Raw genomic sequence first — 14,460 nt, 5'->3', positions numbered from 1 at the left:
ACTGAGTGTGAATGTATATTTTGCACTGTGCTGTGCCATGTTATATATAAGGCGCTGTGCACAGTTGTGAAATCAGGGAAGCACACGTTTGTATATGTGGACTATGTACTTCTGTTATTTCTTCAATATTTAATTTTAGAATCAGTTGCCATATTTTGAGACATCTGAGGATGAACTGTCCCATAACATCTAAGACTCGTGTCTTAAATCTGGCTTGCTTATTTAGGGGGTGATTCAGGCTGGTTTGCAAAAGCAAACTCCTTTAATGGACAAAACCATGAGCACTGCAGGTGGGGCTGATGTAACAGGTGCAAAGAGAGCACATTTGGGTGAGTTATTTTGTATCTGTGCAGGGTAATTACTGGCAGCTTTATTTTTACACTGCAAGATTTCACTTTGAACACACCCCACCGTAACTCTCTTTGCAGATTTTGCTTTTGTGAGCCAACCTGAAATAGGTCCCTAATGTGTAGAGGTGAGCCCAAATACAACCAGAGGCAGATACTTTTTACTCGGGCCCATCCGGGTCTGCTGGGGATGGGAAGGGGAACCTAGGGATGGGCATCGGCACATCCCTCATCAATGTCTTTTAAAGCAGGAACCATCAATGGCAATAAAATATTCTACCACCTACCAACGACGGTTCCTGCTATCGCTTCGGCGCAGAAGAATCTTAAACTAGCTATCCATCCAGTTTGTTTCTTCTGCGCATGCGCGCACCTCCCGGTGGGGCGGCCCGTCTCCAGTGACGCCGCTGGATGCGGCGACGCTGAGCATGCACCCCAGCCTATACCATTATAAGCCATCCATCGATGGCATAAAACTATTCAACCTCCACTATCGATGCCCAAAACATCGAGCTCAACCATCGATGTGATAGTCGATGGCCATTCCCTCCCCCAGTTGCAGCAGGGAGTTAGCAGTGGGGAGAGAGATGACAGGGACAGCCTCTATCCCCTGGTCAGTCAGACAGTCACAGTGCCGTGTGCTGAGCTGGGGACTGAGGAGAGAGACAGCTTCAGGGGCAGCAGCCTTTCATCTCTCCCACTGTGTGCGACAGTGGACACCCCGCTCACGGCAACCCGCACAAATGCTTTTAGGGTTTTTTTGCCTGCTGTGTCTGGCACTACAGTTGTACATTAATATAACAGATGTGGGCGGGGACAGTGAATGTGCAGGCTGTCAAGAGTGGGCGTGCCCTCGGGTGGCGGGTGTTTCGGAATCGGAGTACTGGGCGCTCGAGATCCTTGTTGTTGTGGCCAATCTGGCGGGAAGCTGAGTGAATAGAGAGATCTCTGGGTAGAAGCTGCGGCTTTACCGGCACAACATGGAGCGGATCCCTGAGTTCTATGTCCTGTGTGATACGCTGGAGCCCCCTGTGAGGCTGAGCCGGTAATGTGCTACTCTGTATTCGGGAGGGGGTAATGTATGCCACCTGTGCCAGTGTGTTCCTGCTCTGTCACTTGTCCGCCTGATGTCAGCTGGTCCTGGCAGACCAGAGAGAGGTCCCTGGGGCATATTTTATTCATGCCTGTAGCACATATAATGTATTAATTGCCCTAATGCCTGCACCTCATACTGTGTATTTGTTGATAGTGCCCATATTAGGGATGTACTAAAAGGAATGACAGTGGAATGACAGTCTGATCTGCTGATAAGGAATGCCATTTCACTATAATGGGAGACAATGTCATGTATATGTATATTTATGAAATTATTCAACATATCAACTATATTTTTGGTACACATCTTGCTAAGACCATTACACATATGTTACATGCAGAATGATGCAGAATGACGGCTGCCTCCTATGGAATGACGGCCTTTTAATTCGCCATCCTGAAGCCAAAATAGCATTAAAGCAGCTCCATTATGCGATATTATTTGTGCCAGCTGAGTGATTGCAGTGGTAATGATGCAGTGCAGTGGTAATTGGTGCAGGATTGTCACAGAGTGGGATTATTCTCAGACTGGTGCAGTCACAGTGACCAGAAGTGTCCCCATAGGACATACATTAACTATATGGCATTCCTGTGTTTTTTTTCTCAGCTTGTCATCTGGCTCCCGGGATGCTCCGTGCTTTTCAGCCTCGCTGTCCCTGCCTATCCCTGCACAGTTGCTGGTTTTTAGTGCAGGAGACTGGTCTGGGATGTCCCCAAATAGCAGAGTGGATGTCCAGCTGGAAGCAAAGGGAGGCAAGGGAATCAGACTGGGGACACTGACATGTGAAACCAGGTAAGCATTTGTTTAAATAACTTTTATGGCTTTCATTAAAATAATGGAAACTTTTATTATAACCTTCCAATGCAAAGAAAAAAAAAAGCTTTTATTAGCTGCAGTGTGCAAATAACTTTACAATTGACGGATTGCTTAAAACCGTGAAACGCTAGACCTGCTCCATGCAGCAATCTGCCACTGTGGAGCTTGGTGCCCATACACTGCCTGCGACGTCTCGCAGCAGTGTACGGACACCCGACAGAGTGCGATCTGCAGGGACCTTCCCAGCAGCAGGGACACATGCGATCCGTTGTGATAGATCGCATGCGTCCCTGCTTCCCACCCGCCTCGCCACCTGGAGGAACAGGTGGTTGGATGGCCTGCCGGTCCGACCACCTTGTCGCTCCGATGCGCACGGGACCATGCATCGGGCCCGACTGCATGTCACGAAGAGGCGATTGGTCCGATTTAATGGGCCGATTGGTCGCAATGGGGGTGTTTGACGTTTGTTACCAGGGATACAGGGTAGGGAAAGATTCCAGCCTCCGCATGGTGCAGGATGTAATATAACCACATTCTCTCCGGGTGGGGTACAGGTGTCCGACAGTTGGGATCCCAACAGTCATTAACCCGACGTCGGGATCCCGACTGGCCGGACCCAGACAGCATGGTGAGCGCAACTAAGCTCCTTGCGGGCATGGTGTCTCGCTACGTGAGCCACCTATTCTATTCTCCCTCTATGGGGGTCGTGGACCCCCACGAGGGAAAATTGCAGGTGGCCGTCGGGAACCCAGCTGTCGGTGTTTTGACAGTCGGAATACCGACGTTGGGTAAATGCCTGTCGGGATCCCGACTGTCGAGACTCCGTCCAGCACCCTTCTCTCCCATCACCTGTGTCACAAGCATCCCCAGATTGGGACATGCGCTACAAGCTTCGGAGTGGCAGCTTACGGAATAGAGTCTGTCCAGTCCAGCAATCTGGTCTTTACCTAACCAACATTTGTGAGCTTTTAGAATTTGTAACATAACTGCTGCAATGACAACACAATAAAATATGGCTTTGAATAATCAGTGAACAGAACCTTATGGTCTTTTATCTGTGCGTCAGTATGTAAAATTGATATCACCCACTCTTCTGCTCACCATGGTTGCTATGCATGTATACCAGCTGCAGGCATATGCTTAATCAATAGAAGCTGTAGAAACTATTCTTCTAGTATTCAGTTCAGTGCATTGGCCGTAAAGCACCTCCAAAACCGTGGGGTGATGTCCATTTGTGACCAGTAATTACTGTAGGTCAACACATCAAAAAGGTTGACATGGAAATTTGTTACCACAGGAAAGTCTTTGTAGACCTTTGTCGACATGGACACCGTATTAGTGTACTGCGCTCAGCACACTATTCTGTTCGCTCTATGCCTACTTGGATTGTGAAGTAAGAACAAGTCTTGGTGCTAAAAAAAAAAAAAAAATCATGAATCACTTGTGCCAACCTTTTCGTTTGTTGACCATTGACATGTTAATCTTTTTCATGTGTCGACCTACAATCTGTCCACTGGATACCTCCTCATGTTATCACATTGTGCAGATTTGAACACCCCGCCCCTTACAGTCCATTACCCACCCAATAAATACAAATAACTTACCCTCTTATTCTTCAATACATGGAATGACTGCAAGCACGATTGGTGGATGGCTAGAACTATCCACCAATCAGCATGCGGTCTACTATTCACTGTTTGCTGCAGGCTTGGAGATAGGTTGAGATGCCCAGAACGTGCCTTCTTGAAGGCCCCTAGAATCATGGCCATATAGTTCTCGCCTATACAAGACCTCACAGAAAAGCTTTGGAATCAGGACAGTCCCTGTCTATGAAGAACACACACAATTGTATAATAAGCAGCAATATCGCTCTGAGATTGTCATATTTTTGTGTAATCCTCTAATGACTAATGAGTATTTTGCACATTATTATCATGTGTTGGTTATTGGATAGAATTGATGTTTTGGGTTTATATGTTGTACTTAGCTGTAATCTGGATCTTACAGATGCTTCATATGGGAGTGTGGCCCTGATGATGAGACCACCTGCATGACTGCGGACGGAGGGGGAATGCTGCAGATTAACATGGTTCTTCATGGACAGGTGTATTTACATTTAATTGACCAACACTTTTTATGTCTTAATGAAGAATTACCAGTTTTATCAGGAATAATTTTTGTTTGAGTTTTCTCTGGTGAAAAAGAAGGTGTTGTGGTTGGTGGAGCGCAATAAATCAGGTATATAGTGCAGCCAACTCCAATATGATATGGGGGTACACCACCCCCAAAGGTAGAATGCTGCACAAAAAAGTTTATATGGAGTTTGGCGCACTATACCTGAAAAGATGTTATTTGGACACAAATCCAATTGTTTTCAACAGGATTTATTAAGATACAATTGAATGCATAAAAGAAAAACATATACGAAAATAAGCAATACAGAATACAACACTGTTTGCAATGCTCCTATGGGGACGTGGGTGCACTCTGGTCTCAGATGTAATTTTGACAGTCTGGCAATAAGTGGGTATCTCACCATGTGGATGCACTGCGGTGGGCTATACTGAAGATGGAACCAGTCTGCGGCACCACCGCAGTGAGCTTACGTCCAAATGCCTCCAGAGTCCAAGTAAAGTGCTTGTGCGTCTCCAGGAAAGTGCAAATGCAATAAAGTGTCAGGTGCCAAGGTGCTTCAATCAAAAAGTGCAGTGGCTTGTGGTCAGTTTTCTCTGGTGAATTTAACTGTGTGCTTTTGTTTGTAACTGAGTATAACAGTGAGGCAAATATATTTGTTTCTCTATTGGAAAAATAAAAATCCATTATGGCAGATGTAAGGGAAGTGAGGACCAGTGATTGGATTGGTGCTTATTGAAAGGATGGGGGAATTGTGATTCTGGTGGTCTTCACATTTTGAATTGAGTATGTTAAGGCAAAACAGCAAGTTTGGGCGTCTTTCAGCCGCCCAGTGTGTATGCCCTGGTGAAGAGCGGTGGCGCTGCTGCACGCTCCTGCATCATCATGGTATTACCAGCAGATGAGCGGCTTTCAGGACGGCTTTGCATAGCGCTATGCTATGCACAGACGTGCCCCCCCTTCCCCCTGTTCACCATGCCAGGCAGGGGTAAATGCACTCAGTGTGTATGCACTGGGCGGCTTTCCCCCCAATGGTGACACGGTCATAGCTGTCCATACACGCTGGCCATATTCGCCCAGTGTGTATGGACCATTAGTGTCTTACAGTGCAGTTTACACTGCCTTTTGCTACTGTGAGTGATTAAGTGACAGAGTAAAGATATTGCAGTGGGTATATAACAGGTTGGCTGCACATCTATAATGATAGCCACGATCCTGATAATTCTGTGATATACTGTATTGCAGTGGAAGATGGTGGCAGTTTCCCATATTCCACCCACTCAGACTTTTACTTAATGTTACTTTATATTTGCTTCTAAAACTGGCTTGGTCTTTGCAGGTCTGTGCTAAACCCAATGGCCCAAACCATGAACGTAGGAAGAGAAAGAAACTGACTGATGAGAACATCTGCCCCAACAAGGGGTCTGTCAAAGGGAATGCAGCACAGCAGAAGAGCAAGAGTAATAAAGAGAGTGCGATGATCAAACCGTCCACACTGGGCAAGAGACCTGAGACCATCTCTGGTGAGCTTAACTGTTTAATTATTTACATGTATCCTGTAAACCAGTATGTACTTTTTGTTTTAGTTCCAATTTCTGGGTCTTTTTAAACCTTTCTTTCTTTGTTTAGTTTTCAAAGCCATTTGTAATCTAAAGGACTTTCAAAGCTCCTCTCCATTTGTCTCCTCCCCTAGGTCTCCCGACAGGACGCTGGGGGCATGCTTTATGTCCTGTAAACCAGGAAACAGTGATTCTGATTGGTGGGCAAGGTGCACGAATGCAGTTTTGTAAGGACTCTATGTGGAAGCTTTATACAGGTAAAGGATCTTTCCTGTTAGCCTATGTCTGGGTATATATTTCTTATGGCATCCATAGAACCAGAATTTTACTTAAATGTCAAAATATATATTAAAGGAATAACTAAACTGACTAAAGGGTGAACTGAAACTACACACCTATACCATGTTGCTCATACTTTACTCTGTATGTAGAGAACACCACATGGTCTCCTGTGGAGGCAGTGGCTGATGGTTCCACTCCAGAAACACGCACAGGACACACTGCCGTCTTTGACCCGGACAGCCAACGGATTTACGTGTTTGGAGGTTTCAAGAACAGAAAGTGGTTTAATGATGTTCATATCTTGGATACTGTGTCTTGGCGGTGGAGGAGTGTGGAGGTTAGTGGTAGTAAATTATACAGTAGATGTATTCTAATTTCTAATGCTTGTTTCCGTACGTCTTATAGATCCTCTGTCATTTCTCTTCCAGGCCAAGGGAAAAGTTCCTCCCCTCTCCTATCACACTTGCTCTCTGTTTCAAGGAGAGCTGTTTGTGTTAGGGGGGGTTTTCCCACGTCCCAATCCTGAACCGGATGGTTGCAGTGACACACTATACATATTTGATCCACAACATGAGATCTGGTACCAGCCCATTGTCCTGGGGAATAAACCCTCTGCTCGCTCTGGGTGAGAATTTAGATGTCGACCTTTTAACACCTTGGCAAACCATGTTGCACAGCAGGGGAGGGAATGCAATTTAGGAGTCGCATGTCCTAGCTGAGCTTTAAATTTAGCGGCTGTCAATGAAAATTTGGATTTTGTCCGATTTTAAAAGTAGGCGTTAAAGTTGCTGTATATAATGTGTGAATTTATGTCCGTGACTCATTTTCTTTTCAGGCACTCTGCATGCTTGTTGAACAGAGATCTCTACATATTCGGAGGATGGGACACACCTGTTTGCTTCAATGATCTCTACCTGCTGGATCTTGGTGAGTGCTTGGGATCTTGCGTATGCAGAAATGAGTTTAAAGGCAAAACAACCTAGTTTTGCCTTTAAACTGATTTGAGCTTTAAATCTAGTAATTATCTAGTCTGGAATCATGTCTGCTTGTGAATCACGTACTATAACATTTGACTTTCTGTCTTTTCAATGCAATTTTAATCTAATGTACCTATTCTATCTGGTAGCAATGCTTCCACAGTTTCTAAAATGACACATTGCTTTGCGTCTAGGTCAGATCGCGCAGTGTTTATTTTTCCAATGTGATGCATGCTCCCACATAGTCCAAATCACAAGGTAAAATAGTATGTCATGCAGGTATTTTTGTAGTACATTGCATGCTATTGTATTACTATTGTAGTGTAGTCAAAATCTGGTGTTGTTCAAACAGTATGTACTGTAGTTTTAAATTGCATAGCACACATTGTATCCAATTGTAAAGCGCAACGGAATATGCTGCGCTATATAAGAAACTGTAAATAAATAATTGTATATGCTCAAATCTCATTTAGCACACCTCACCGTGTGTGGGCACCATTAGGCAAGGTACTTCTCTGACAGTGTGGTTGGGACCATGTTTAAAGTAGAGATGTGCAGGCTCTGATTTACTCTGAATTCAAAGCAGGATCTTATTGGCTGAATACTCCCCCATAGAGAATTGTTTCTTTCCCAGAAGACTAACATCGAGGATCTGCATAGTTCTTGTATTGATCGTATTTCCTTACTCCCAGTGATTATCACAGTGCAATTCTTAGTGGACCTTCTCATTTCAAAGGACAAATTAAAACTTTCACCACTGCTCCTATAGTGCACGTGCCAGCTGTAGTAACTTAGCTGAACCCCAGTGTATATAAATTTATATTTTGTTATGTTTTGGAATTAAAACCACCTGAATGAAAACTGCAATAATTGCTTTTTTACATTCTGTGATTTTTTTTTTTTCCTTCTATATTCCACTTATCTGTATTGATTTTTCTATTTTAAATAGTTTTTATTTTCCCCTACTTCTCTCCAGGTCTCATGGAGTTCTCTGCAGTTGAAGTTACTGGAAACTCTCCGAGCCCTCGCTGGTAAGTGAGATGTAATTGTCACTGTGCTGTGTTGTATTAGTGCTTGTCATTACATTTATGTATTTAATATTTCATGTGTGGCAGCAGCCTTGTTAAAAAAACACAAAAAAACTACTGTATTTAACATTGGCTTCTTTACGAAGTGATCCTGTCACGACAACTTGAAAATCCAACTTGACCTGCCGTAAAAGCACACAAAGGGTTACCTTGGTATGAATAAAATAGACACTAAGGATGCTGCGGTGCCTTTTTCAAGATTCGTGTCTAACAGCGAGTAGGTCTGATGCAGGAATGGCTTCTCCAAAGGGCAGCAGGCCGCAGCCCGTGATGAGGTTAGAGCAGAGGTGGTGGTACGGTCCTGATCAGCGCAGGGACCGACAGATGAGAGCCCGCTCCTGCAGGCTGAACAGAGAGGTTGTAGGCCGTGGGCATTGGCGCACACCTACGTGCCGCCGCGGATGCCATGAAAATTGAGGTCCTGAAGCACCAGGCCGCAACCTGTGAGAGGGTTGTCGGGCCCTCCCCGGCTCCACAGCTAGCACCTACAGGCACCCGGCGGGATCACAGGTGCAGCGGAGGGGCAACAGGGTGGTGAGTACAGGGTAAAAGGGGAGATTAAGCCTGGGGAAGTGGTAGCTCCACAAATGTGCTGCGTTCCACTATGGCTGCCTAGCCAAGTGCCTGGCCAGGGGAATGCTGGGCGGCAGGGTGCACCTAGCTGGACGGAGCGCCCAAGAACTGGCCACATGTGTGCGTGTGTTCTTTTAACTAAGGCGTAACTTTACTAAGATGTGAGTTCTATTGAAGATAGCACCTTCTAAAAGAGAATCAAATCTGGTTGCTTTGGGCAACATCCAATCTTCAGCAGAACGTCCATCTTAGTAAATATACCCCTGAATCTTTGCATTTTCCATTGAAAAAATTACCAAGAGCTGTGTTTTGTCGTGGCATTGTGGTGGATTTTAAATTTTTTTTTGCATTGTGCAACTTGGCCCATGTTGCAAGATTTTACTTGATATAGACTTGCCTGCTTAGTCTAGTTCTACTTGCAATACCAATGCCACGGTGCCGCATATTGATATCAGATGCTGCTAAACACGGTGCGATTTTGACTAACTTGCTATCGATTTTGTCTAGTCAAAATCGATAGCCAAAATCACACAGTGTGTACACAATCTTAGATAAATGTAATCTGTTCCTAAACAAACATCTAGAGTGCACACTTTATATATGCACAAATTTTTTATTAGATTTTGAAAATATACACTACTTTACTGTTGCAAATTGTTGTTGATTATTTAAAGTTTCCCAATCAATTGTACATACATTTTAAATGTGCTGCTGTAAATAGATTTTAAATATTCTATTGACTGGATTTACTTCTAATTATATATTCAAACTTCAAAAAGCCTTACATTTAAAAATGACTATTTAAAAAAAATCAAATTACACGCACTGTGTGCGCCAATATGCGTAACGAGGTTAAACAGTCACAAGTGAGTTTGATATGTAAGGATACAGGTGGTCCTATGTTACTGAATCTGCAATCCATTTAAGCCTTTACAGGCTCACTGACGTAAAGAATTTTGATGGATGCCAAAACTTCACCCATTTATAGTTCCTCACACACATTAACCCCTTCAGTGGCAATCCCGAGAATTTTCCGGGCTGTGCCTCGGTGCCCAGTCTGGCAAGCTCAGAAAATTCCCAGAATTGCCACTGTTTAGAGCCGGGGGCAGCGCTGCTGAGTTCAATCATTGAACTCATGTAGCTTTAGCGCTGCCCGGCTCCCTCCCCTCTGCCGCTCCTCCTCCACCCTCCCCTCTGGGTTTTCTATTGACGGGGCGCAGGGCCGGGCAGAGGCTGATTGACATTTCAGCTGTGCTGCCCGGACCCTGGGAGAGAGTGATGTTTTTTTTTTTTTTTTTTTAGGGAGCGCTCCCAATAAAAAACTCGCCCAGTGGGGAGCACTCCCTAAAAAAAAATAAAAAAAAATAATATTTATTATGCATTTTGCTATAGGGAGGTTCTACATTAATACTAACAAGTACATATATATGACCTACATTATCTCCTGCAATAACTGCCACATCCTTTTATCCCTAGCTGGCACTCTGCTGCCCGTGTCTCAGATTCTGGCTTCTTAATTCATGGAGGATATGATGGGAACCAGGCCCTCAGTGACACTTACATATTTAATACAGGTAATAAAATGTGTTATTTGGCTAGTTGCTTATAGATCGACTTCTCCACCTTTGCTGCTTTTACTGTAATGTCCTACACGGATATATACTATAAGACTAATGTTCATATCACTTCAGTGCTCACCAATACCCCTTTCACATCGCACAAATAACCCGGGTTGTTGCTGGGTCGACATGCGGTGTGAAAAGGCCTTTTTGAAATTACTTGGTGAATTCCCACTGGTTACGTGAAGGATTAATCCCAGGTCAGACCCGTGTTGCAGTGCAGTGTGAACAGGTAACACGGGTGGAGGGACCTGGGTCCTGTTCACACTATAGGGAGGAGGCAGCCTCAACTCCAAGTGCTGACTCCTCCTCGATGACTCTCTGCCCCACTCCCGGCTTATTGCCAGGTCACAAAACAATGCAAATGCTGGGTCGATGCCATGACATAGTGTCCAAATCCCAGGTGCGACCTAAAATTTGCAACATGAAAGGGGATATAAGCTATATTTAAGTGTCTGCTGCTTCTCTAGTTGCTAACAAGTTTGTGAATGGAAGACCGAGTTTTAAGGACTGTATCTGAGGAGAATAAGGGTTGGGGGTGCAATCGCCCCTCCTGTAACCCTTCTATCCTACCTAAAGCAGCAGGGCACAGGACTGCAGCACATCAGGCCAGGGGGAGCAGAGACTCTTGTCTATGGATTATATATTTACTAACTATAATAGTGCACATTTAGTATTGATCAATGCATTTTAATCCTGCAGCCCCTGGCAAGGGACCCCACTTTTCTGCAGGTTCCTACTCTGTTGCTCATAATTACCATAAATATGGCTATCACCTAGTGAAAGCTCCAGGGGCTTAAGCTCACAGCATCTTTGCTTTTAACGGTGAGGCAGTTACCAACACACCTGTTGTAAAGCATGCACCTTGTTTTAAACTATTCATTATAGCTTGGGTCAACTATTCTCCTAGTGGCTTTACAACAGGTGTGTTGGTAACTACCTCACCTTTTATAAAAGCCTTTTTCGACAGTCCATGATGTTTCCGATAGTTAGAAGATTGAAATCCAACGAATTGACATCTGGAATGGACAATATTTCAACAGTCAGTATCATGCTTGAACCCCCCCGCCACCACATATATCTAAATGTAAATTGGCTATGTATTGTATATCTGTGTGTAAATACAGTATATTTTAATGATTTTTCTTTTCCTGATCCTAATTTTTATTTTTACAGTGTCAAAGACCTGGACCTCCTTGGTTCACGATTCATTGCCCAGATCTCCCCGTGCTGGGTTTTCCATGCTGCCTCTTCCTGGGGTAAGAGAGGACAGTGAGGCCTGCATCCCACAAGAGCTGCTCATCTTTGGGGGTGGTAACAATGAGGGGCACTTCTACTCTGATACAGTCAGGCTGCGGATTTCAGAGATTCTTGGCTAGTAGCTTCTGGTACATCTTGTGATGAAGCCCTATTCCTTTTTTCATTGTATATGTGTGTATGGTCGTTCTGTATATAGTTTTAATAAATGCTGCTTTTATGAAATCTGATACACAAATCTGTACATTGTTTATGGTGGTATTTAAAATCCAAGCTGCTTTATTTACCCCTCCCCTTAATTAGAAACATTTATAAATGCCTTCCAAGCTTTAGCTACTTAGAGAAATAAAATAATTTTAGTGAGTTATTGAGATCTAGTCATTGAGGGAATTCAAGTAACTTATTCCTGCACATGAGGGCGGGTTTCAGCTTCAACAGTGTTAAAATGCGGAAACTCTGCACCTTTTTTTGTAGAATGGTGAAAATTGGCTTTTATCAGGGATATTTTTTCAAATCCCTGAAGATAGATAACAGGCCACACTAAGGGCTAATTGTATGGCCCCAGGGTATTAAATGAATCTGCCGTACACAGGACTGCATTAGCACAGAGAAACATCTTGATCAAATGGACTCCTGATTTTATTACGTTTGCGGAGAATTAATACAATGGGCAGGTATGTCCAATCTGATGGATAGTATGGAAATGATCATTTATTTTGAACTACTGAAAACAATCCCGAGCTATCCCAAATTTCACTGAAGAACAGTTGGGGTTTCATTCAGCTAATTTGGCTATCAGACGCCTGTGCTGGTTTGTTTACATTTGGTGATTGGTCAGTGCTACACTTGACACTGAGTCACCTGTGCAGCTAGCAGCTGTTGAGAGACACCAGACAGCATTGCTAGCAGTGTGTGCATATTTTATACCTAGTATATACTTACTCCCTGTCTGGCCATAAACATGAAGCATTTAATTTTATTGCTTGGCTCCTATACAGTATTAGCTTTGCACGAACTGCGGAAGTGTGAGCATACTCTGGGACTTGTAGTTCAAAATATAGGACATCTTCATTGACACTTTGTATTTGTTGTGGACTGGTTCTTTAGGCACATCACTATACACAGTGGGCAAAGATTGTGCCAGCTTTCTGCTTCGCCACTTCACCAAGGTGAGGCAGCAAGCGCCAGCGATGCGATCTATGAACATCTAATGCAGCCATGTCCAAACTATGGCCCTCCAGCTGTTGAGAAACTACAAGTCCCATCATGCCTTGTCACAGTTTTGCTATTGGAGAATGCTAAAGCTATGGCAAGGCATGCTGGGATGTGTAGTTTCACAACAGCTGGAGGGCCACAGTTTGGACACGCCTGATCTAATGTCTTAGCTGGGGAGTGAAAACTCAGCTGGAGCGTGCTATGATAACGATATTGAGCATACACACTAAACAATTTTTCAAACGCTATCGCTCAGAAGGGCCAAAATGAGCGATAGTTTAAACAATTTGTCTTATGTGTGTGAGGCTTTGATCTCCTTCATATATTTATGTAACCTCTCTTTGCACATGCACATCGCTTCTCGGCCTTCTGGCTAAGATCAAGTGTAGTATCTGTTCTTATCAGTGGGTATGGACTGGCCTCTGGCAGAGAATAGAGAAAAGCTGGACTGAGTAGCTGCTCTGATGGGCAGAGGGTGTGGGACCCCTCTTTTTTGCCTGGGAGTGGTGAAAAGTCTGGCTGAGTACCTTCACCTCTGCCAGTGGTAGGAGGTGTTGTTTCCGTAAACCCACTGGTAGGAGGGGGGAGAAACACAGGGCCTAGTAGTTTGGCTCTCTTGACGGGGTTTGTAGCCCCCTAAGGATGAGACAGCGAAAGGCTCATTCTAGTATCCATTCCCAGGGAGCAGAGAAAGGCTGGGACTGAGTAGATGGCTCCTGTTCCAGAGGTTCGTAGCCTCTGATGGGGAGACCGCGAAAGGCCCAGCTTAGTACCTAAGACTGAGTAGATTGCTCTTCCGAGGGGGCCGCAACCCCTAAGGGAGTCTTTTGAAAAGCCCAGTGGAGTACCCATTCCCATGCCAGGGGCTGGAAAGTGCCCTACGATGGGAGCAGAGAAACACTTGGTCGGACGCTGATCGGTCGGCTGCCTGGAGTCCGAGGCTGCACTGTGCCCCCGGGGAAACTCGGGGGTGCCGACCTGCACGGGTGATCCCCAAAATCACCTTGCACAAGTAAGCACTTGCACTGCGCACTTCCCCTCTAGGTTAGCACTGCGCGTCCTTACCTCGTCCTTTTGGATGGGGTAGGACAATTTTTCACACCCCCACCCTGGCCTTCTGGCTGGGGTCCTCTTTATCATTTATTTCTCTTCTCACGTTCGTGCACTTTTCACGTTTTTTGTAGTGTCACTGTTTTTTTGGGTTGTGTGGTTGACCCCACGTTCGTGCACTTTTCACGTTTTTTGTAGTGTCACTGTTTTTTTGGGTTGTGTGGTTGACCCCACGTTCGTGCACTTTTCACGTTTTTTGTAGTGTCACTGTTTTTTTGGGTTGTGTGGTTGACCCTTATGGGCCTACCATTCCCCAATGTACTGAAACTCACCCCCTTTGGGAAGAGCTTCGGTCCCCTCGAGGGCGACCCCGAGCCGCAAGGCGGAGGGAAGCCTAATGCGGGTCTCACCAAACCTTCGGGTGCGGAGGACCCACCATCCTGACCCT

At 44.8% G+C, this 14,460-nt stretch overlaps 1 protein-coding gene and 1 pseudogene across 1 annotated transcript; both read left to right on the top strand.

The window, feature by feature from the left end:
• Positions 1-764: 764 nt before the first annotated feature.
• Positions 765-11,977, top strand: LOC146045712 (kelch domain-containing protein 1-like). Its single transcript, XM_083164742.1, has 11 exons — positions 765-1,392; positions 2,050-2,235; positions 4,267-4,363; positions 5,732-5,915; positions 6,086-6,208; positions 6,383-6,570; positions 6,662-6,858; positions 7,069-7,160; positions 8,187-8,241; positions 10,348-10,445; positions 11,667-11,977. Exons 1-11 carry the CDS (start codon positions 1,328-1,330, stop codon positions 11,867-11,869), a joined length of 1,488 nt encoding a protein of 495 aa, XP_083020868.1. The 5' UTR covers positions 765-1,327; the 3' UTR covers positions 11,870-11,977.
• A 1,338-nt stretch (positions 11,978-13,315) lies between these two features.
• Positions 13,316-13,522, top strand: LOC146046479 (U2 spliceosomal RNA; annotated as a pseudogene).
• The last annotated feature ends 938 nt before the right edge of the window (positions 13,523-14,460 follow it).

Source organism: Crinia signifera, chromosome 11 (genome assembly GCF_055691185.1).
Source record: "Crinia signifera chromosome 11, ASM5569118v1, whole genome shotgun sequence".
Classification (NCBI taxonomy): domain Eukaryota; kingdom Metazoa; phylum Chordata; class Amphibia; order Anura; family Myobatrachidae; genus Crinia; species Crinia signifera.
Note: the sequence above shows the minus strand (reverse complement) of the source record. Positions and strands in the feature narration are given on the sequence as shown.